The sequence below is a fragment of the Camelus bactrianus genome, chromosome 10, assembly GCF_048773025.1.
Source record: "Camelus bactrianus isolate YW-2024 breed Bactrian camel chromosome 10, ASM4877302v1, whole genome shotgun sequence".
NCBI classification, from domain to species: Eukaryota; Metazoa; Chordata; class Mammalia; order Artiodactyla; family Camelidae; genus Camelus; species Camelus bactrianus.
The window spans coordinates 13,256,329-13,280,085 of NC_133548.1; the positions used below are offsets into that span (position 1 = coordinate 13,256,329).

The 23,757-nt window shown below is 34.0% G+C and overlaps 2 protein-coding genes and 1 pseudogene across 3 annotated transcripts in view; 2 read left to right on the plus strand and 1 right to left on the minus strand.

The window, feature by feature from the left end:
- The window catches only part of LOC105076732 (olfactory receptor 1165-like), a 161,071-nt gene that overhangs the window by 130,230 nt on the left and 7,084 nt on the right, over positions 1 to 23,757 (minus strand). The window lies entirely within an intron of this gene.
- Positions 9,665 to 10,594, plus strand: LOC105076403 (olfactory receptor 4C16-like; annotated as a pseudogene).
- On the plus strand, positions 22,065 to 22,997 carry LOC105076405 (olfactory receptor 4C16-like). The gene has a single exon (XM_010964502.2). It carries the CDS (start codon positions 22,065 to 22,067, stop codon positions 22,995 to 22,997), a length of 933 nt encoding a protein of 310 aa, XP_010962804.2.

Sequence of the window (23,757 nt, forward strand, 5' to 3'; positions counted from 1 at the left end):
CAGTGTTCTCCTTTCATTTTGCTTTCTCTATTATTTCAAAAATCAGTGTCTGCATTGGTGTCCCAAAGTTGTCACGTCATTCATGAAGAGTGTCAAATAACACAGAATGGAACTGTCACGTTCCACCATAAACTTACCTAACGGACTCCACAAAAACACCAGCACACATAAACATAAACACACACACACACACACACACACACACATATGCACACACAATATATGTGTTCATGGTGATTTCTATTTCAGATGAATAATTAAAGGTAAGAGGTAGAGGAGAAAAGAAATATCCTAAAATGTAAATGGAAGAAAAATCAAGGCTGTAAGTAGAAGCAGTTACATAGGAGAAAAATTGGAAGGGTTCATGTGGTTAAAAAGTATTTTCAGTCAAATTAAAACTGGGAAAACAGAGTAAAATTTTTTAATTTCTGGAATAAAATATTCATTCAATGTAAAATACTGAAGTGACCATTTACCCTCAAAAGTGATTCATCTAAAGGAGAAACTATGAATCTTGTTATCCTTTCATTTTCAGGAACAAATAGTGTCTGTGTCCAAGGCTTTTTTGTTGTTATCTTTATGTCTCAAAATTAGTACAAAGTTACATATTTCTATTAAAATATACAGATGTGAAATATAAAGGTCAAAAATTAACAAATTCTTTGAGGCTGTTTTGCCAAGAAGTACCAGAAGCAAAGTTTTAATCTAGTTCTGTATGTTTCCCAAGACAGTAAAAAACCTCTATTCTACATTATTAGTATTTCAAACATCTTTGCAAATGGCCAAACACACAGATGATATTAAGAAGCTGATGCAGTGAACATAAACTGCACTTATTTTAGTTTCAAGGTAGGTGGTAGGACATCATAAACAGGAGTGTGAACTCTGGAGTCAGGCTGCATGAATCCAAATATTGGCTTTATCACTTTTTTTAACAGCTTTATTGAGGTATTTTTGACATACAAAAATTGGATATATTTAATGTGTACAGCTTGATGTTTTGATATATGTGCAATGTGAAAAGATCACCACAATTAAACTAATGGGCATATCCATCAATCCATCCTCTCTACATAGTTACCATTGTGTTTTTGTGTGTGTGCACACACGTGTGTGTGATGTCAAGATTTAATTTAAGATCTACTTTGCAATTTCAAGGATACAATATGGTATTGTTAACTATAGTCATCATGCTATATATTAGACCTCTTGAATTTCTTCTCTATGTAACAGAAACCTGTACCCTTTGACCAACATCTCCATTTCCCACAACCCCAGGCTCCTGATAACCACCATTCAACTCTGCTTCTGTGAACTGGACTGTATTATTTGCACATGTAAGTGAGTTCATGCAGTATTTCTCTTCTGTGTCTCACATATTTAACTTAGCATTATGCCCTCCAGCTCCATCCATGTTGTTACAAATGGCAGGGTTTTCCACTTTTTTAGGTCTGAATAATATTCAATTGTGTGTATGTGTGTGTGTGTGTAAACCACATTTTTAATATCCATCATCAGTCATGGATAGTGAGCTTGTACCCATGCCTTGGCTATTGTTAATAATGTTGCAGTGGAGAGAGGAGTGCAGATATCCCTTAATGATCATGATTTCAAATCCTGAGGACATATATGCAGCAACAGGAATGATGAATGGCAATGCTATTTTCAGTTTTTGAGACACCTCCATACTCTTTTCCACAATGACTACTAGTTTACATTCTCACCAGTAGTGCAGGTGGTTCCCTCTGCTTTACATCCTTACCATTCTTACCAAGACTTGTTACCTTGAGTCTTTTTAATAATAGTCATCCTGACAGGTGTGAGATGCTATTTCATTTTTTTCCAGCTTTACTGAGGTATAAGTGACATATAACATTGTGAAAATTTAAGGTGTACCACCTGTTGATTTGGTGCACATATATTTTGCAAAACAACTACCAGCATAGGGTTAGCTAACACCTCCATCATGTCACATAATTACCTTTTTTTTTTTTTATGGTGAAAGCATTAAGATCTGCTCTCTAAGCAACTTTCAAATATACAATACAGTAATATTACCTGTTTTTCAAGTATATTATTACACTATAATCACCATGCTATAATTAGATCATAGAGCTTGTTTGTCTTAAACCTCAAAGTTTGTACCCTTCATCAGAAGCTCCCCCATTTCCCTCACCTCCATTTCACTCTCTGTTTCTGTGAGTTCAGTTATTTTCAATTCCATATATAAGTGACATCATGCACTGTGCACTTTCCTCCTTCTGACTTATTCCACTTGACCATAATGACCTCAAGTTTCATCCATGTTGTCACAAATGGCTGTATTTCATTCCTTCTTATGGTTGAATAACATTTCATTATACAAACATATGAAAATGCCATATTTTCTTTACATATTCATCCTTTGACATGACTAGGTCGTTTCCATATCTTGGTCATTTTCTGCGCCAATTTACACCCCTATCAATAAAGCACATGGGTTCCCTTTTCTACACATTCTCACCAATACTTCTTATCTCTAGTCTTTTTAGTGATAGCCACTCTAACAGCTATAAGGTGGTATCTAATTATGGTTGTGATTTGCATTTCCCTGAGGATTAGTGATGTTGAGCACTTTTTTATATACCTATTGGCCATACGTATGTCTTCTTTGGAGAAATATCTATTTCATTTCTTTGCTGTTCAAGGAAATAATGGCTGAAAACCCCTCAAATAGAGAAATAGACATCCAGATGCAAGAAAACCAGAGAATTTCCACACTGTGACATACTATAATCAGTCAGTCAAAATAAATTAACAAAAATAAAAAGAAATTGAAATCAGTAAGAAAAAAGATTTTTCATATAAAAGGGAGCTATGATAAAGCTATGAATTTATTGCTCAGCATAAATTTGCAGGCCAAAACAGCATACATAGATGATTCCCAACTTGAAATTGTTTTTGGACACACTCTTAAGACTCTGACCAGTATTAATGCAGGACATTTTCTTTTTTCTGAAATATCCGTCACAAAACAAAAATTAAGATAGGGCAATTAATGTAATTTATGTATTGAAACTTTATTTTAGGAATGCTTTCTTTGAAATACTAAATATTTTAACATTATCTTTCAAAATTTGAAAGGATTTTCATTTGACATTATCATGTTAATGTTCCCTTCTTTTAATGTTTTCTATTATCAATTATCTATATCAAATGGAGATTATTTTATATGTATTTTAAATACGTGAACTTTTCAAAATAAAAATACTCTTAACTAATTAGAAATAAATTACCTCAATATATTAAACACCATCTATAAAAACACACCGTTAATATCATCTTCAATAGTGAAAAATGGAAAGCTTTTCCTCTAAGATCTGAAACAAGGCAAAAATGCTTGTTCTACCTACTTATTTCAACACGGAATTGGAAACCCATGCCAGAGCAATTAGACTATAAAAAGAAATAAGAGGCATCCAAATCAGAAAGGAAGATGTAAAATTACTTGCTTGCAGATGACATAATCTTGTATGAAGAAAATCTGAAAACCATAAAAACCTGTAAAAACTAATATGTGAATACAGTAAAGCTGCAGATTGTTAAATTGACAAACAAAACTCAGTTGTGTTTCTATATACTAACAACAAATTCTTTGAAAATAAAATTAAGAAAATATTGCCATTTAAAATAGCATCCAAAAGAATAAGTTGCAATAAACAACAAAGGAGGTAAAATATCACATCAAACATTACTATAATCATTGATGAAAGACATTAAAGAAGACACAATAAATGAAAAGACACCCTGGATTGGAAGAATTAATATTGGGAAAAACTCCACTATTCAAGTGATCTCAGATTTAATGAAATCCCTAAAATACAAGTGGTATTTTTTTATTTCAAAAATTTCTAAAATTCATAGGGATCCACAAAAGTTCTTAAAAAATGAAAGCAGTCTTTAGAAATAAAAATGAGTTGGAGGCATCACACTCCCTGCTTTCAAAAAATAATCAAAGGCTATAGTGAACAAAACAATATGATATGAGCATAAAAACAAGCCAATAGTACAGAGTGGAAAGACCAAACACCATGTACACACTGTAAACAGGTCTTTGATAAGGATGTTAAGAATACCCAACATAGAAAGGAGACTCTTCAATAAATATTTTGGGAAACTGTACATCCAAATCAAAGAATAAAATTGGACTCTCATCTGAACTTCATACACAAAATCAACTCAGAATGGATTAAAGATTTAAGCCTAAGACCTTGAACCATAAAACTTCTTGAACAAAACATAGGCGAAAGCTTCATGGTGTTTTTAGCCGTCTTTACAAAGCAACTGCAAATCTGTTTAGATATTGTGCAGCAAAACAGCAGCTGTCTTCCAGAGACTGAACGCATCCTCTTTACTGATACTACAGTCCGTACTACATCATGAGAATTATGTACTTGGTTATGGGGACAATCTGTCATTTTCCATGTTCCATGTGATGATGCCTCCTGGTGTTGTTGATCCTAAATAGTTGATCTAAGTACTTAGAACCTAAGTTGGTCTAGGTCACATCAAAGAAAGATATTCCCAGAGGACTTACCTGTGTTACAAGACCTGAGCTTTATCTGCTGCCCTTCCAAGTGAATGGTCTTAAATGTAGTTGAAAAATAATTCATTGCACTTATTTCATTTACCATTGCGTAAGTAATTTTGGAAAAGGTAATCCCAAAGCATTATTCAATTTCTGTTTTCAATTTAATTTCATTTGCTTTATTCATTTATTCACTTACTAAACAATTGATTAGAAATTATTGGAAACAACCTAAATGTCCATCAAAAGATGATTGGATAAAGAAGCTGTGGAATACATATATAAATGGAATACTATTCAGCCATAAAAATAATAAAATAATGCCATTTGCAGAAACATAGGTGGACCTGGAGATCATCATTCTAAATGAAGCAAGCCAGAAAGAGAAAGAAAAATACCATATGATATCACTTATATATGGTTATCTAAGAAAAAGACACAAATGAACTTATTAACAAAACAGAAACAGACTCACAGACATAGAAAACAAACTTATGGTTACCAGTGGGGAAAGGGGTGGGAAGGGATAAATTGGGTGTTTGAGATTTGCAGATACTAAGTACTGTATATAAAATAGATACACAGCATGTTCATACTGTATAGCACAGGGGACTATATTCAACATCTTATAGTAACCTATAATGAGAAAGAATATGAAAAGGAATATATGTATGTAAATCTATGACTGAACTATTACGCTGTACACCAGAAATTGACACAACACTGTAAACTGACTATACTTCAATTAAAAAAAAAAGAAATTGCACACCCTGAGTGACACAGTATATACCACTAACTAACTGGCTCAAACATGTAAGACAATATGAATAAATGACAATTAAAATGTCTAACCCTAATTTTAGTCATTATTGTGTTGTCCCCTTTCTCAATGGGGACTTTCACGATGAGTGTGGTTGACCAACTGACCAAACTGGCTGCTTTTAGCACACTCCTTTTAACCCACTTTCTCCCTTTTTTCCCCAGTACTTGTTCTCCACAGCCCTGATCCCACTCAGGAGATGACCCGTTTCTCTGAAAAGATCAGGGTCACCTGATGCAGACTTCCACACTCCGTAATATCCCTGTATTGTCAATCTTTCACATCTTTCTGAGCAATAACTTATTATTATTATCAGAATAACTAATAATTTCCTTAGCCATGCTGAGACCTCTTCCTGGGCCAGTGGCCCAGCTTCTCTCACCTCATCCCTGTCTTCATCCTCCTTAGTCTCTTACATCTCTTTCTCCCTTTCCACCAAATCCTTCCCTCTGCCCGCAGACATATGCACGTATCCTAATCCTTTGCTAAAAGCACCTTTCTTGGCACTGATGCCTCTTCAAGCTAACTTCATATCTCTTGGCCTTCCTAAAGAAAAGATAAGGAAAAAAGAAGGGAAGGGAAGGAAAAAAGAAGGTGAAGGGGAAGGGAAGAAAGAAATTGCATACTATAAATGGTTTTGACTAAAAACTTTGCATGATAAAGATATGATGGAGAACATAATTGTCATGGTCTCTGCCCTCAGTGGCTCTTAGTTTAAAGGATTTAAGAGTCTGAAGAATGAAAATAAAATGCCTGGTTTCTAGCTCTTATGCAAAAATTTCCTACTTTAAATTCTTCTACTCTTTGGTCACATCAATCAGGATTTACAGGTGTCTGAGATTTAGCCACTGGTGCTAATGCGGTCTTCTTACGCAGAACACTCACTCACCTCCTTTGGGTGCCATATCACCAATTTTCATGATTTTACTTATGACTTTTGAACAAGCTTCTTGGAGCCACTCTGGGATTCTTTATGTTTGTATAATCCTACATATTGTAGTTGGTTCAATTCTCCATTCTCTGTTTTCTCGAGTGATTCCCTCCCCAACCTCCAAATAATTTAAACTATCATTTACAAATCTAATTCTAGAGCATAAATTTCAAACTTTTAAAAGAATCTAGTTATCTATTGAACATTTTCAGTCACATTTCCTATGGCTTCCTGAATTTTAACCTGTCCTCATTATCTTCTAATTAATTCTGAGGTCCTCAACCAGAGGTATCTTTACTCAGGCATCAGAAATATCATTTTTTAGCATCAATTCTTAGTACTCCCTGGCTTTCAATTTAGAAAAGTACAAAGTAAAGTAGGAAGAGAATAAATCATGAAATGAAATAGTCATTAATACAATTCTCAGTCCTAAATTTCCAAAATATTAATCCGGCAAGCTTTTTTAATTCTGTGAGTTTCACTTTTCTCTCATATGAAATGTCACTGTTAATTCCTATCTGGTGGAATATTTATGTGAAATAAAATATATAACTTTTATAAGGTAGCAAACATGCAGCCTATTGTAAAAATGTATTCAATAGGTATATGATAAAACTATTTCAGTAAAATACATTCCTTAGGAAGTGTATATTCACTAACGTAAGTTAGGTAAACAATTAGATTCCAGTTTGAAAAAAAATATGAGATATCAATTCAGTTTGCAAAAATAGCTAGATATTTATGTTAATCAACAAACCATTCTCGATTAGTCTGTAGTTCTGTGGTTGGGGACGTGTGTAACCCACAACATAGAAACCAGTTTCAGGCACCACATTATACTCCCTGAATTGTACTTGCAGATAAATTACAAGAGCTATAGAAGTCTGTCTCCTAGCGCATGGAAGGGCACTTTAGAGCCCTGGGTAGGAGTGATCTACTTCCTCTTTTACCAATGACATTATTTTTTTCTTCTTCCTATTCTCCACTATCTGCCATCATCCATTTGTATTTCTTCCTCTATGTGTCTGGTACCTTTGGTCACAAGTTACAAGTCTAAATCCATTTTTCTATCTGATTACTGAGTATCAAGAGGATTAAGTTGCTATATTTATACATTAAATAGCCAAATGAAAAGCTGACTTTATTATATTTGAATAATTTTGGCTAGCAAAGGAAAAAACTTTAGAGAATAATATTCTCTAGGATGCTAATAACTTACATCATCATGTCTTAAAATATTCCCCCTGGAATTCAGAGGAGAACATGTTTTTTTCAGTGCTCTGTGAGAGGGTTGCAATAAAAAAAAAAATGGATGGGCAGACTTGACACTAATTCAGCCTTCTAATAAGTAAGTGACATATTACTTCAATCTCTAGCTCGGAGAGGTATCATTACAATACAATCTGACATCATTTTCAATATAGTTCCATGCATCTTATATCTATACTTTTCCTCTCAGTATGATAAAGGACCAGGGAAAAATTAACCATCTAACTTTTTTTTTCAAAATTTACCATTAATATAGGAAATTATTGGAATAAAACATAAGCATCAGGGGGGATGATCTGAACTCAACAAATATTTTATGAACACCAGGTACGTAAAAGACCATCACTGTTGTGTGGGAATAGAAGGATTTAGTCCAACAGTTAAGCTTTAGTACATTTTCTTGAGATGGCAGAGTGTAGAAATATTTACAAGTACTTTTTACTTAAGGTAGCCTAGCAAAATAAGTTTTGATAAGAACTATTGGTACCAAAATATTAGGAGAGATTATTCCTAGTTCAAAAATTATAGAAAAGATTAATAGATCTAGAGACTTTCACACAGCTTCTACAAAATGCCAGTTTTTCCAGCTCCAAGTTAAAACTTTGAACAGAGTATTGTATGTCACAGTATAGAACTGTTGCACTTTGTATTCTTCCCAGTGTAATTATAAGAATGTAATTTGCAGTTGGCACACTTCAGAGATTTAATTTGATGGATAAATGACTACGTCTCAGAGAAAGTTCAGAGGAAACACGACAGTGAAGAGGCTTACAGCTATAATCAAGGTGAAAAATAACTTGCTTCATACGTGGAAGAGGAGTTCTGGAAAATATTTTGAGTAAGATTCTTCTTTTCATCAATATTTGTCCCTGTCTGATGTCTCTCCATATATGATCTTATCTACCCTTCACACAGCTCCTTCTGTCTATCTAATAAGATTCTGAATGAGGAATAAGTAGACATTAATTTAATAATAGAGGGCAATCAGATATGGGAAGCATAAGTACTGAGTCTTAAATTTTATGGTGACATTTTGATTCTCAGATCAAGCTGTTTTCTTGGGCATCTCTGGAACAGATAATCAGGAATCATGGGGTTTAGTTACATACAGCGAGGAGCTCAAGGAGGGTAGATTATATATTTAACTCTGACTTTTAATGGAGAAAGTATCTTGGGACAACTTGTTAACTTTTCCATAAAGAATGGTACATTCTGCAGAAAAAAAAAGTGAGTGTAGAGTCTCTCCCAAAGACCCACATTTAGTGTGACTGACCTGGGCAGGGGTGCATAGTCAGAGAGAGAATCCTTAAAGAAAGCAGTGCTTCTCCCTGCGGTCTGGTCTGCAGGGCAGTATGGACTTTCAGCATAGAAGGGCCCACTTGACACTCTATGTTCCTCCCTCGACTATGTTCCCTCTTTGTCTGCCTGCTTTTCTATCAGCTCTTCTCTGTTCCTCCAACACCAAAAGCAGTCTGTTAGTTATGTTTGACAATCTTAGCCTTGTTGAAGTTGGCTAATCTTTTTTGAAGAGGTGAGGTTAAGACTGTAGTTATCAGAAGATGTGCCTTGCAGGACATTTGGTTCTGTCCAAAACATCCTTAAAGATATTCAGTCCACACCAAAAAAGTCCTTGACATTTGAACCAAGGGCAGTCAAATGTGTCCTAAATGCAGAGTGATACACCATGCAAAACATAAGAAGCAGATCTTATTGAATATGAAAAAAATTAAATAAATTACAAAACAGAGATATAACTTTAAACATGCATTTATAAAATTGACAAAATTATCATAATTATGCCCAAGCTAATAAGAGGTTTTATTTGAAGAATGCTGTTGATAAGTGTCACATTTATAAGTTTATTAAGACTCGTAATAACCTACAAAGTAGTCATCAGAAATTGAAGAGCAAAGTGGTAAAGAAAATTATGAAACCACAGCTAGAATGTCCCTGATAAAGTATAATTATTTTTTTCTAAAATATTCCATAGCATTACATATCACACCAAAAATTAATACCTTTATTTTTTTACAGATAATCCGTTTCACACTCATCCCTCCTCCTCTTTCATGAAATCATGCTGAATAATAACGTGACTGAGTTCATTCTGCTTGGGTTGACCCAAGATCCTGTCAGGAAGAAAACAGTGTTTGTCACTTTCTTGTTTCTCTATTTGGGAACATTACTGGGGAACCTCCTGATTATTGCTACCATCAAGACCAGCCGGGCACTTGGGAGTACAATGTACTTCTTCCTTTTCCACTTATTTCTATCTGATACCTGCTTCTCTACTTCCATAGCTCCTAGAGTGATTGCAGATGCCCTTTTGAAGAACATCACAATCTCTTTCAGTGAGTGCATAGTCCAGGTTTTCTCTTTCCACTCCTTTGGCTGCCTGGAGATCTTCATCCTTATCCTTATGGCCATCGACCACTATGTGGCCATCTGTAAGCCTCTGCACTATATGACCATTATGAGTCAATGAGTCTGTGGTGGGTTGGTGGCTGTGGCCTGGGTAGGGTCCTGTGTGCACTCTTCAACTCAGATTTCTCTGACCTTGAGTTTACCTTTCTGTGGCCCCAATGTGATTGATCACTATTTATGTGACTTGCAGCCTCTGTTGAAACTTGCCTGTGCAGATACCTATGTGACCAACCTACTCCTGGTGTCCAACAGTGGGGCCATATGCACAGTGAGCTTTGTTGTGCTGATGGTCTCCTATGTTGTCATCCTGCATCATCTGAGAAACCACAGTGCTGAAGGGAGGAGAAAAGCCCTCTCTACCTGCATCTCCCACATCATTGTGGTCATCCTGTTCTTTGGTCCTTATATATTTATATATACACGGCCTGCTACCACTTTCCCCATGGATAAGATGATAACTGTGTTTTATACAATTGGAACACCTTTGATCAACCCTCTGATTTATACACTGAGGAATGCAGAAGTGAAAAATGCCATGAGGATGTTATGGAGGAAGAATGTGATCTCAGATGACAAAAGATGAATGGCACTTTCCAGTTTTTCTGAATAGCTTAGACTGACCTAGTAGTCTCTAGAGAATATAATCTCTTCTTGCGGCGTTAGTATAATCCTGTCATGGGGCATAGTTCCCTTTAGGAAAATAAGCACTGCAAACACAAACACTGTTTAGTGTTCAGTCAACTTTATGTAGAGGAAAGAAGCACCAGGTATAAACAGGTGTGTAAGGTTCACTGGCTCAGATGTTTTTCACTGCTGTGTCTCTGCTGGTCTTGCCTGCCTAATGTCACTGGGGCTTTGATCCAGCATTTTTTTCCGCCCTTTTCTGTGATGACTTCTGGTGTTCTCTGTCTAGAGACTGATCTATATGCTTATATACAAATGTTGGCAGGCCACCTCTTTCAATTCCTTCGTTAGACTCTTTGTCTCTTCATGTCTGACCAGGGGCCTTTAACTGAGTAGTGCTTTCTGGTCAAGAGACAGCATCAGATTCAAATAATTATAGAAACATCGTGTTGTAAGGAGCGATACATAATCTAGGTTATCTTCCTCACTTTCTTGAGCTTTACTCCAAATTCTTACTATGTGTTGACCTAGATTCTTCTAAAACAGTGATAAAACAATGAGAAAATTCGACCTTCTGAGATAGGTCTTTGAACTTAAAAGGCCTGGTGTTTTGGTTTATAGTCATAATAGTATTCTTTTTGTAAAATCGACTTTGTGTTACTAATTAGTTTCCTTCTAATTAGGGGGCTGGTGTTAAACATTCTTGAATTGTGCCAATTGTCGTTATACATTCATAATATTGGGTTATTATGATTGTAGCATAGATGGGGCAAATTAAGGAATAAATATTTATGTGAGCTAGAATGGAGAGGAGACAGTGGATGTTAGCGTATTTTAAAATATTAATGGTATAAAACAATAAATGAGACAATACAAAGGAGAATTTTTAAATTTTGAAACAGCAATATTTACATGGATTATGAATTTACTCTCTGGAAAAGACAAAACTGGAAACAGTAAAAATAATCAGTGGTCATGAGGGTTTTAAGCGGCTGAGTAACAGGATGCACAGGTTGTGCATGGGGCATTTTTAAGGAGGGAAAACTATTCTGTTTGATACTCTAATGGCAGATACATGACTTACAGGGTATGTCAAAACTGATAATACTGCTTTACAACACAAGGAGCAAATCTACTATAAACAATGGGCTTTAGTAAAAATTGATTAATATTGGTTTATCAGTTGTAGCAAATATATCATACTAATGTAAGATGTCAGTGAACAGTAAAACTGTGAAGGGAACAGAGGGTTTATATGGGAGCTTCCTGTACTTTTTGCATAATTTTTTGTAAACCTAAAACTATTGTAAAAAATAGGCTATCAAAAAGTTATATCTACAAGAGGGAGCTCAATTTCTCATTACCACCTTTAAAAATGTTTTATTTGAATTTTATATAAATTCATGATATAAGTATATATTTTATTAAACCACATATTTATATACTCAAATATTCTACAGTTTACTGTAGTATGTTATACAAATACCATTAATGAATATGCATATTACATTACCTTTGTGCAAATAGTTTTTAAAAAGAAATCTGAATTATTACTATAACATTGTGAAGATTAATTATATTGTTAATTATTAATTAATTTTATATTATGAAAAATTTGCATTAAAACGTTTCAGCTTTATTCCACATGACAGTCTTCACTACTTTTGTATTTACATACTGAAAAAGTGCGTTTCTCTTATTACTTCCTCTTTACTTTCTCTCGTTTTAATCATACCATCTTCATGGACCTTTTAATGTTTATAACCACAGAAGAGGATATAATTTTTGTAGTAGGAATTTAAGTAGTCTAAGTCTTCTAATAATAATAAAAGAAGTTTGGGTTTTACTATCAATATATCTTATATAGATTTACCTCAGGTTCTGAAAGAAAGTAAATGTAAAATATGCACTTTCAAAGCCCCAGGATGGATTTTCTGTGCTAAAAAATGGCTGAGAAAGCTAGTGTCAAAAGTTAAACATACCAGAAAAAAAGTATACAAAACACAGATGAACTGGATAATATTACCCACCCTCTCTTTACTATGCCCCTAATTCTCAGAGTTGAAAATATGGTAGTGAAGTACATAAACAATATCTATGGTCCTACAGAGTTTACAATGTTGTGAAGATGCATAACAAAAGCTGGACAAATGGCGACTATCCCAATGGTTTAAAAAATGATGTGAGCTAACACAGAGGAAGACTGTGATGGTGGCAAACCTAAGGGGATGGAAGTGCACACTATTTCAAACAGAATGGTCAGGGAAAGCCCATATGACTTTTCAACTAAGACCAAAATTAGTGGTTCTCACCATGGGAAATTTCACACCAGAGGAGACAGTGGCAAAGTCTAGATACACTGTTGGTTGTCATAGACACAGGGTATAGTGGGCACTGCTATTGGCATCTGGTGGGTAGAGGTCTGGGCTGCTGCGAAACAACTTATAATGCACAAGGCAGGACATCACCAAGAATAACTGTCTACCTGACTCAAAATTTAAGTAGTGCTGAGATAAGGAGTTCTGACCAATATGAAAATATCTTGAATATATTTAGGCAGAAAAACCATTCTAGGTAGATGGACCAGCAAGTGCAAATAGAATATATTTATTTAATAGAAAAAAAATCAAGAAGCCCGGTGTGGTCAAAGGAGGAAATAAGAGTGAATAATTGAAAATGAGACCTGAAATATACGAGAATCTCAGTAAAAAGTACTAATGGGATTTTTCTGGGAAAAAATGGGAAAGTATTTGAGGTATATCTGACATGATTTGACTTATGGTTTAACAGGATTACTTTGACTGCTTTTTTGAACATCAAGAGTAGAAATGGGGATATTCATTATGAAGATACTATAAAAACTAGAAACAAGATTATGGTAACCTGGACCAGGTGTGCATGGTGAGAAAAATTCTGCTTGTGGATACAGTTTTTACTATTTTTACTGTTGATGGGAATATAAATTGATCCATCCACATGGGATAAATTTCCGACTATTTTAAAATTAAACATATACTTAAGCATATATCCATTCTTAGCTATTTATCCAGGAGCTTGAAATAACCCAAGTGTATATGAATAAAAAGAAGGATAAACTGTGGTTTATAAATGCAATTAAACCTTCCTTATCAATAAAAAGAATGAACTACTAATATATACATCAGCAATGATAATTCCAAAAATATTTTCTTCTGGGTGAAAAAAGCTTTCATAAAAGAATAACTTTTTTTTTAAGGTTTCATATATCTTAAGGTCTGCAATGAGCAAACATAGTAAGTGATGGAAAATAAATCAAAGCAGTGGTTCATATAGGAGCGAGGTAGTGGGGATTATCTAGGAGTCAGCATGAGAAAGATATCTAGGGTCATGGAAATTTCTATATCTTGATAGTAAGAGGTTGAACACCTAATTTTTTGTAAATTTTGTTGAATATTTGATAATTTTCATAATAAAATGTGAAAAATAAATTTCTTGAGCATTCTATGGCACCTATCACCTTTTTTTTTTTTTCAGTTTAGTCTAATTTTGTTTTGTTTCTGGCAGAAAAAAGTGGCCTTTTTATTGTGTTTTCTTACAGGATTTTTTGTATATTTTCCTGAAAAACAATTTTCTACTCTGTTTCTTTTTTAAAATATCAATATACGCATTTTCCAAAATTATTATATACTCTATGGAACATTATTTTAATAGACATATAACATTACACTTTACAGATCATAGCAATATTTTAGTCATTTCTTTACCATCTGAATTTAAAGTTGTGTTTATTTTTCACTTCAGTGAACATCCTTGTGAAAAAGGATTCTGTTCCACGTTTATGATCTTTTGGATGGCAATACTCCAATCAACTCTATTCAGCAGAGCCTGAGGCTCATAGATATTAACAATGATTCTTTTCATAGTCTTTGTTTTAGACTCAATAACTCTCTGATATGTTACACTGAATGGCCAACATATGCCTTGCCCTTTCACCCAGACTGAAACTTGGGATACTAAGATGGCAAGGTTGACCTGTACAGATGTGAAACAATTGGAAAAGTCAAGTTCCAAGTAAGAAGCCAGGTCTGCCCTTACTAATTATGGACTGTCACTAAGGGAACTTGTTGCCTAGGTGCCAAAGGTAACTAGAAAGGTAGAGTTAGACCAAATTGTGAATCCCAAGGGAGAAGAGAAAAAGAATTAAAGAGAAAGTTTTGTTCAAGAGAGCAAGTAAGAAAGCAAATGTGGATTCAAGAGGTAAAAGTCTCAAAAAACAAAATTATCAGGTGTTTGAAAATGAACCAGTGGCACAGAAAATATTGGTAATGATGCTGAGATAGTTTGAACATTCTGTACTTAAGGTTTTGGGGTTTTTTTTTAGTATTTTCCCATCTCCTTTAAGTTTATTTCTTCAAGTTTCAATTCTGATATCATTACTTACAGCAGCTAGTACATTTTAGTTTCCTTCCTTCTCATTAGACTCAGCACAACAATGTAAATCATACCCAGGGGGGCTGTCCCCATCACTGAAATAAAATAATTCAAGCCTAAATTATCCTTAATATCAACAATTGCATTACATGCAATATTATCCAATATTTACAATAAATGTAACTGTAAATGTAGGCATTCTAAATAAAGATGGATATTGTCAGAATGGATTAAAAACATGATAAACTCTACCTACAAGAAATTCACTTGAAATATAACTGATTATGTTAATATAAAGTAGGAGGATAGAAAATATATCATGGAAACATTAACAAAAAGAAAGTAGGAATGGCCTTATTATTAACAGTAATTATCAGGAAAAAAAAAAACAGAAACAGAGAGAAATACTACATAATGACAAGAGTTTGTCCATCCAGAAGACATAGCAATCATAACTGCTTGCACCAAAAAATACACTGAAAAATTTGAAAACCAAAAAATTAGGGAATTGAAAACATAGACAAATCAAAATCCCTTTCTTAAAAAAAAATGGAAAAGACAAAAATCAGCAAGGTTATAGAAGAAATCAACATCAACATCTACCAATTGAGACTTAGAGAACACTCTGTATAATAATAGCAATATACCTTTTTATCAAGTGCCTTCATGTATATGTATGATCAACCATATGGCCAACCACAAAATTTGTTGATTGAGTTAAATGAATCAAAATAACACAGAGTGAGCTTTCCAAACACAATGTCATAAAATGATATATAAACATCAATGAAACTGAGAGTTGATTCTTTGAAAAGACAGACGAATCAACAGATCCTTAAAGAGATTAACAAATTTAAAAAGAAGAATCAAATCAGATGAAAAATTAAAGGAAGAGGAGACATTACAGCCAATGCTACAGAAATTAAAAAAAAAAAGATCATGAGGCTATTGTGAACAACTAGTCACCAACAAATAAATAATTTCAAGAAATGAATAAATCTCTCAACTATGCAACTACCAAGACTAACTAAAGAAGAAATAAGAAGACTGACAAAACAGTTAACAAACAGGAAATTGAATTTGTGAATCAACTGAATTTGTGAATTAGTGAATCAAAACCCTTTTAACAGAGAGATGCCCAGGACTAGACAGATTCACAGGTGAATTCTACCAAGCATTTAAAGAAGAATTAATACAAATCCTTCTTTAACTCTTCCAAAAATAGAGTAAACAATTGCAAACTTTTCTTTATGAAGCCAGTATCACCCTGTTTCCAAAAGCAGACAAAGGCATCATAAGAAAGGAAAATTATAGACCAATATCCTTGGTGAAAATAGGTACAAAATCCTAAACAAGATACTAGCAAGCTGAAAGACACAGCACAGTGAGAAAATCATGCACCATGACCGAGTGGAACTAATCCCTGGAATGTAAGATTGGCTTATCACAGGCAAATTAATTAGTGTGATACAGCACGTTAACAGAATAGAAGTTAAAGACCTCATTATCGTCTAAACAGATACAGCAAAAATAATTGATACAATTCAACATTAATTTTATGATAACAATTCTTAACAAAATAGGAATAGTAAGAACTGAACCTGCTACAGTGCAGGTCATAAATGAAAAGCCCATAGTTCACAACATACTCAATGGTGAAAAACTGAAAGCTTTTTTTCCAAGATCAGGAATAAGGCCAAGGTTCCCATGTTCACTCCTTCCACTCAATGTAATACTAGAAGTCCAAACCAGAGCAATCAGGCAAGAAATAAAAGGCTTCCAAACCACCAAAGTAGAAAACATTACACCTGTTTACAGATGGCATGTTCTCATACCTAGAAAACCCAAAACACTCTACAAGAAACAATTATTGGAACTAGTAAAGAATACAGTAATTTGTATATTCAAAATCAATATAAAAATTAACTGCTTTGCTATGCACTGACAACAAATTTTCTGAAAATGAGGTTCAGAAAACAATCCCATTACAATAGCATGGAAATAATACTTAACAAATAAACCTGTCAAACAAGGTAAAATGTTATTACACTGAAAACAACAAATCATTAATGAAATAAAGAAGACAAAATCAATAGGCATATTGTGTTCATACGTTGGAAGTCTCAATATTTTTAAAATGCCAGTACTATCCAAATTGATCTGCAGAGTTAATGCACTTCCTATCAACATTCCAATGACATTATTCATAGAAATAAAAACAACCCTAAAAATCTTATGAAACCACAAATGTCCCCAATTGGCCAAAGCTGTGTTGAGGAAAAAAATAAAGATGGAGGTATCATGTTTCCTGATTTCAAAACATATCTAAAAGCTACAATAATTAAAGCAGTATGACAGAGACATAAAAACAAGTGTACAAACCAATGGCACAGAATAGGGACCCAGAAAACCCAAGTATACACCATGAACAGCTCTTTGACAAGTAAGCTAAGAATACACAGTGGAGAAAGGAGAATCTCTTTAACAAATACACTGAGAAACTGGATAAGGAAATCATATGAAAGAAATTGTACCCTTATGTTACACCATATACAAAATCAATTCAAAATGGATTAAAGACTCCAATGTAGGAACTGGAACCATAAAACTCCTTGAGGAAAACAGAGGTGAAAACCTTCATGACATGAGGCTTGTCAGTAACTTCTGGAAAAGACCCAAAAGCAAAAGCAACTAAGTCAAATTTAGGCAAGTGAGGCATTACTAACCATCGTAAAGAAAACCATAAGCATGGTGGAAAATCAACCTACAGAATGGTAGACACTATTTATAAATCACATACAAAATAACAGATTAAAATTGAAAATATACCAAAAAAATCCTACAACTCAACAGCAAAGAATTAACAAATGCATTAATAAATGAACAGAGAACTTGAGTAGACTATTCTCCAAAGAAGACATAAAAAACTGCCAACTGGTATATGAATACATGGTCAACATAATTAATTGTCAGGGAAATGCAATCCAAACTGCAATGAAATATCACCTCACTTGGAGTAACATGGATGTATCAAAAAAACAAAGATCAAGTGTTGGCACACATGTCAAAAAAACAGAACTCTCGTCCACTGCTGATGGCAATGTAAAATAATACAACATTAAGAAAAACAGTATGGTGGTTCCTCAAAAAGTTGAAAAATAGTATTAGCATATGATTCAACTTTCCATTTCTGGGTCTATATACACAAATGCACTGATATCAGGAGTGCAAAGAGTTAGCTATACTCTTATCTTTATTGTAGCATTATTCACAATAGTCAGCATATGAAAACAATACAAGGCTTATTTTACGAAAGCTAGTCAATAAATATTTGATGAAAAAAATTATTTCAATAAGTTATTTCCTTTAATATGTCTTTTTACTAACATAAATTAACAAACAAAAATAAATTTGAAAAATATAAGATATATATTCAGTTTGCAAAAATAGTTTGATATACATATTAATCATCAGACCAGTTGCTATTCATCTATGGTTCCTTGGTGGGGGAAGTCTCTGCTTTTAGGCACCATAGTGCTATCTCTGGATTGTACCTGCACAAAAAAATTGGAACTAGGAAAAAAAATAAATAAAGGCTAGAAAAGTTTGTTTCCTAATGCAGGGGTGCGTAACTTAGGGCCCTGGGTGGGAGCATAATAGTTTCTTGGTGATCTACTTTCTCCTCTACCGGTGATGTAATTTCTTCTTCTTCCTATTCACCTCTCTCACTTTTTCCTTTTTCCCTGATACTTTTTTTTTTCAGACAGAGGAAAATAGTAACTATTGTAATAGTAATTACAAACAATATCTTTGTATCTGGTTCCTGAGTATGAGGTGGATTAACTTGCTGTTCTTACAGGCTAACTAGACAAACAGAAGTTGAGTTGATTACATCTGGGATGAACCTGACTAAGGAGAAACTTTGGGGAATCAACTCTCTAGGATACTAGTATCTTACATCATTAAGTCTTAAAATATTCCCTTTGGAATGCAAAAAAGGAATCTATTTTTTCCCCAGTGTTCTGTATGAAAGCTGGTAACAAAAAAGGATAGGCAGACTTGATGCTAATTCAGAGAGTCTTCTAACAGTAAGTAATAGATTATTTTCATCTTTATAATTTTTTTCTTTATTTTGGCTATATGAAATTGGGGCATGTTTGTCTATTTACCATGCACTATAGATAGGAGATCCCAGTAAATTAATGATACTAATGTGGATTATAGTCAGCATAATGCTAAAACAATAAGGTAAATACTACCTTTTATGGGGTTATAGAAAATATTCAATTTAAAAGATTTTACTGAGCATCTACACTGTACAAGGCATTGGGTTGGAACTGTGGAGAATAACATCTGAATAGCACATAGTTTTCTGACATACTTATTCCAAAAAAGTAGCTAAAATAAGCATACACATTCTTATTATAAGCAACAATACAGACTACTATAAGAAAAGTTACAGAGAAAAGACTTTAGAAAGCAGGGATGTGAATTTAATTTCTTGTAGGCAATCACTGAAAGCCGTCCTGAGGACATTTCTCAGAAGTGTGGTTCTCAATTTCCCGGAAGGTTGAATCAACTAGATATGGAAAGGCATTTCAGGAAGAAAGAAGAGGGCAAGGTGAGTTTGGATACTCTGCACCTATTTATTTTTAATCCCTGGTTACTACATTACCTCCACCATGGAGACCCCACCTAATACACCTGCTAATCTTTACCTGCTCACATGGCATCATGAACACACCCTGGTTACACAAAGACTTCAGTATGGTTCACTTGAGAACTACAGTCTTCCTTTTCTAGATTGTGAAGTACTGCAAATTACAAAATAGTTTAATAACCCCTCTTTCAAGATACAATGTGCATCCCTGAAATGTACTTGAGGGCACAAAAAATGTTAAAAATGTTTTCAAATAAATTACTAAATACATGACTAAAGTAGTCTGAATTGTCTGGAACATCAATACATAAAAAGGGGCTTTATGGCTGCAGATTTGGGTGGAGACATTTAATGTATTTCTGAACCTACTGATTAAATATTTGATAAGGACACACAATTATTAATGAGTCAATATGACCATATGTATTTATAATTCTTAATTTATCTTAAATATGAAAGTCCAAAAGTAAAAAAAAAAAAAAAAAAAAAAAAGTTTGTCCTAGAAAATGATAGGAAAATAGACTTGATAGCATACAAACCAAAACTGTACACTCAATGCAGTGGCCAACATCATGAAATACTGAAGTGACACAGACTTTTACATCAAATTGCTTGCAATGCCTAGCATATTTTCAAGTGTCAATACTTTATAATATATCACTCTTTAAATTAATAAATGAAAGGAGCTCACTGTAATGATTAATAAGGCTCAGTTTCCTTATAGATTAGGATTATACACAAATCTAGAGATTTTTTTTTCTAACACTTGGAAACCCAAACTGAAAACTTCATTAGATGTTTGCCCAAGAGTTTTTGTTTGTTTGCAGAAATGAAGGATATTTCATCTCTTTTAAAGAGAAGACAATTCACCACAAGAGAAGAAAACATATTTAAGGGAAACCATGTGGTCGATCATAATCTGTGCTCTGGCTGCTCACAACTTTCAAGACAATGTATTGAAGACTAAATGGCATTTAGGAGAAATACAATGGAATAAGTAAGTCTTTCAGCTTATATTTAAATGCATTACATTTCAGTTTATATTTTCACTTGTATATAGCACCACTGCCAGCATCATTCTCACAAGAAAGAACTAAAGAAAAAGTTTGTTGAAATAACCCCATGATAATATTTCTTTCCAAATGTGAGAGGGAAAAAAAAACCTTCATTGAAAGAAATCATCATTATTTCAAGTTGAATAATTATTTGCCAGGACAAAAACAAATTAAATGAAGAAGTCAGTTACTATCTTCTATGACTCTTTTTGAAACCTACATTGCCCTCCCTTTTCTGGCTTTCTGCTCTGTTCTGTGTATGTGGGGTTTTCAAATACTTGAATATTACAAACTCTCCTGGGAATATAACCATGATCAGGTCCTATAGCAACTGCTGAGTGACATCCTTCCCCCCCAAAAAAACCACCCCAGATTTAACATGCTTAAGTAAAACCTTTAATTTAGAAAACATGAACTATTTATTAATAAATAAGCAAACTTCCTTTCATTTAGAAATGTAACTTAAAGAAATCTGAGTACTCTAAAATGTGCTTTTCACATTGGAGAATGAAAAAATAGTAATGGGCACTTTTGAAACATTAAATAACTTAGAACATTCATTCTGTTCATCACATATGTCAAGGACTAAATATAAACATGCCTGAAGTTTACAACAGATTATTTAAAGGCAACATTTTTTTCAAACTGGAGTATCTTGGAGAAAGTTTGTGCTAAACATATGAAAAAAAAAATATATATGAATTTATATGTATTTATACTTTTTATATTTATAAAATACTTTTTATAAATATGTGTAACAAATATGAGAAATAGAAATGTATGGGCAAATATGATATTCTTTAAGATGTTAAGTGTGCTGTATGACTTTATATTTATATCATAAACCACCAAGGGCAGTCAAATATATCCTTAATTATGAGTAATACACAATGCCAAACATGTGAATCAAAACCATATTAAATATGGCCAAAAATAACAAAGGAACTAACAAAACGGAGCCTATATATTAACTATATATTCATAAATTTAGTCAGAATCACATCAACTCTAACAAGGTATTATATTTAAAGAATTTTATAGGAAAGTTTAACATTCACAAGCTTATATGAGACTCATAATGATCCTATGAAGTCATCATTGCAAACTGAAGAACAAAATGTTATTACTAAGAAACTAATATATAATATACATTATTAGGAAACTCCAGCTGGAATATCCCTGATAAGCAGTACTTATTTTTACTTAAAATATTCCACAATATCAAATAACACACCATGTATTAATTTCTTTATTTTTTCAGATAATCCATTTTACACTCATCCCGTCTCCTCATTCATGGTATCATGAAGCTGAACAATAATGTGACTGAGTTCATTCTGCTTGGGTTGACCCAGGATCCCGTTAGGAAGAAAATAGTATTTGTCACTTTCTTGCTTTTATATCTGGGGACATTGTTGGGTAACTTTCTGATTATTACTACCATCAAGACCAGCCGGGCACTTGGGAGTCCAATGTACTTCTTCCTTTTCCACTTATCTTTATCTGATACCTTCCTCTCTACTTCCATAGCCCCTAGAGTGATTGTGGACGCCCTCTTGAAGAAGACCACTATCTCTTTCAGTGAGTGCATGATTCAAGTCTTTTCTTCCCATTTCTTTGGCTGCCTGGAGATCTTCATCCTTATCCTCATGGCTGTTGACTGCTATGTGGCCATCTGTAAGCCCCTGCACTACATGACCATCATGAGCCATCGAGTCTGTGGTGGGCTGATGGCCCTAGCCTGGGTGGGGGCCTGTGTGCATTCTTCAGCTCAGATTTCTCTGGCCTTAAGTTTACCTTTCTGTGGTCCCAATGTGATTGATCATTATTTTTGTGACCTGCAGCCTTTGTTAAAACTTGCCTGTACAGACACCTATGTGACCAACCTACTCCTAGTGTCCAACAGTGGGGCCATATGCACAGTGAGCTTTGTTGTGCTGATGTTCTCCTATGTTATCATCCTGCATTCTCTGAGAAACCACAGTGCTGAAGGGAGGAGAAAAGCCCTCTCCACCTGCATCTCCCACATCATCGTGGTCATCCTGTTCTTTGGTCCTTGTATATTTATATACACACGGCCTGCAACCACCTTCCCCATGGATAAGATGATAGCTGTGTTTTATACAATTGGGGCACCTTTTCTTAACCCTCTGATTTATACACTGAGGAATGCAGAAGTGAAAAATGCCATGAGGATGTTATGGAGAAAGAAGCTGATCTCAGATGACAAAAGGTAAGTGGAAATTTCATAGTTTTCTTCATAGTTTAGATTGACCTAGAAGTCCCTAGAGAATATTATCTCTTACTGTGGCATTAATATAATCCTGTCATAGGGCATTAGCATTAGTTTAATTCAGGAAAATAAGCACAGTAAACACACACACTGATTAGTGTTCAGTCAGTTTTATGTACAAGATGAGACAGCACCAGATGTAAACATGTATACAAAGTTCATTGCCACAGATGGTTTTCACTGCTTTGTTTCTGCTTCTGTTGCCTGCCTGATATTACAGTGCTTTTGATTTAATGTTTTCCATGCCCTCCTTCATGCTAACATCTGGTCTCCTCTGTGTATAGTTAAACTTTTAAATGCTCACATCCACAGCCTGGCAGGTTTTCCCTCTTTTAAATGGTTTTATTAAATATTTTAGTCACATCTGCCTTATCATAGACCTTCAACTTGGTGGTTCTTCCTGACTAAGCAGAAAACACTAGATTCAAATAATACAGAATTGTAATGTTGTAAAGAATAGTATAAAATCTAGATAATTTTCCTTCAATTTCTTGGTGTTATACTTTGAATTCCTCCCATGTGTTTACTGAGATCCTTCTAACAGCTACAGAATATGGAGATAAAAGTCCACCTTTGAAGAACTTCTTTGACCGTAGGAAGGCTTTGACTACTGGGTTTATACTTATAATGATATTCCTTTGGAAAAATGTATGTTTCTAATTTGAGTCCTTCTGAATTTAGGAGGTATATATTTTCTCTTGAAT

What these genes read in the sequence shown, in the direction of transcription:
- LOC105076405 (XM_010964502.2), top strand. Translation starts at nt 22,065, where the DNA reads ATGAAGCTGAACAATAATGTGACTGAGTTCATTCTGCTTGGGTTGACC.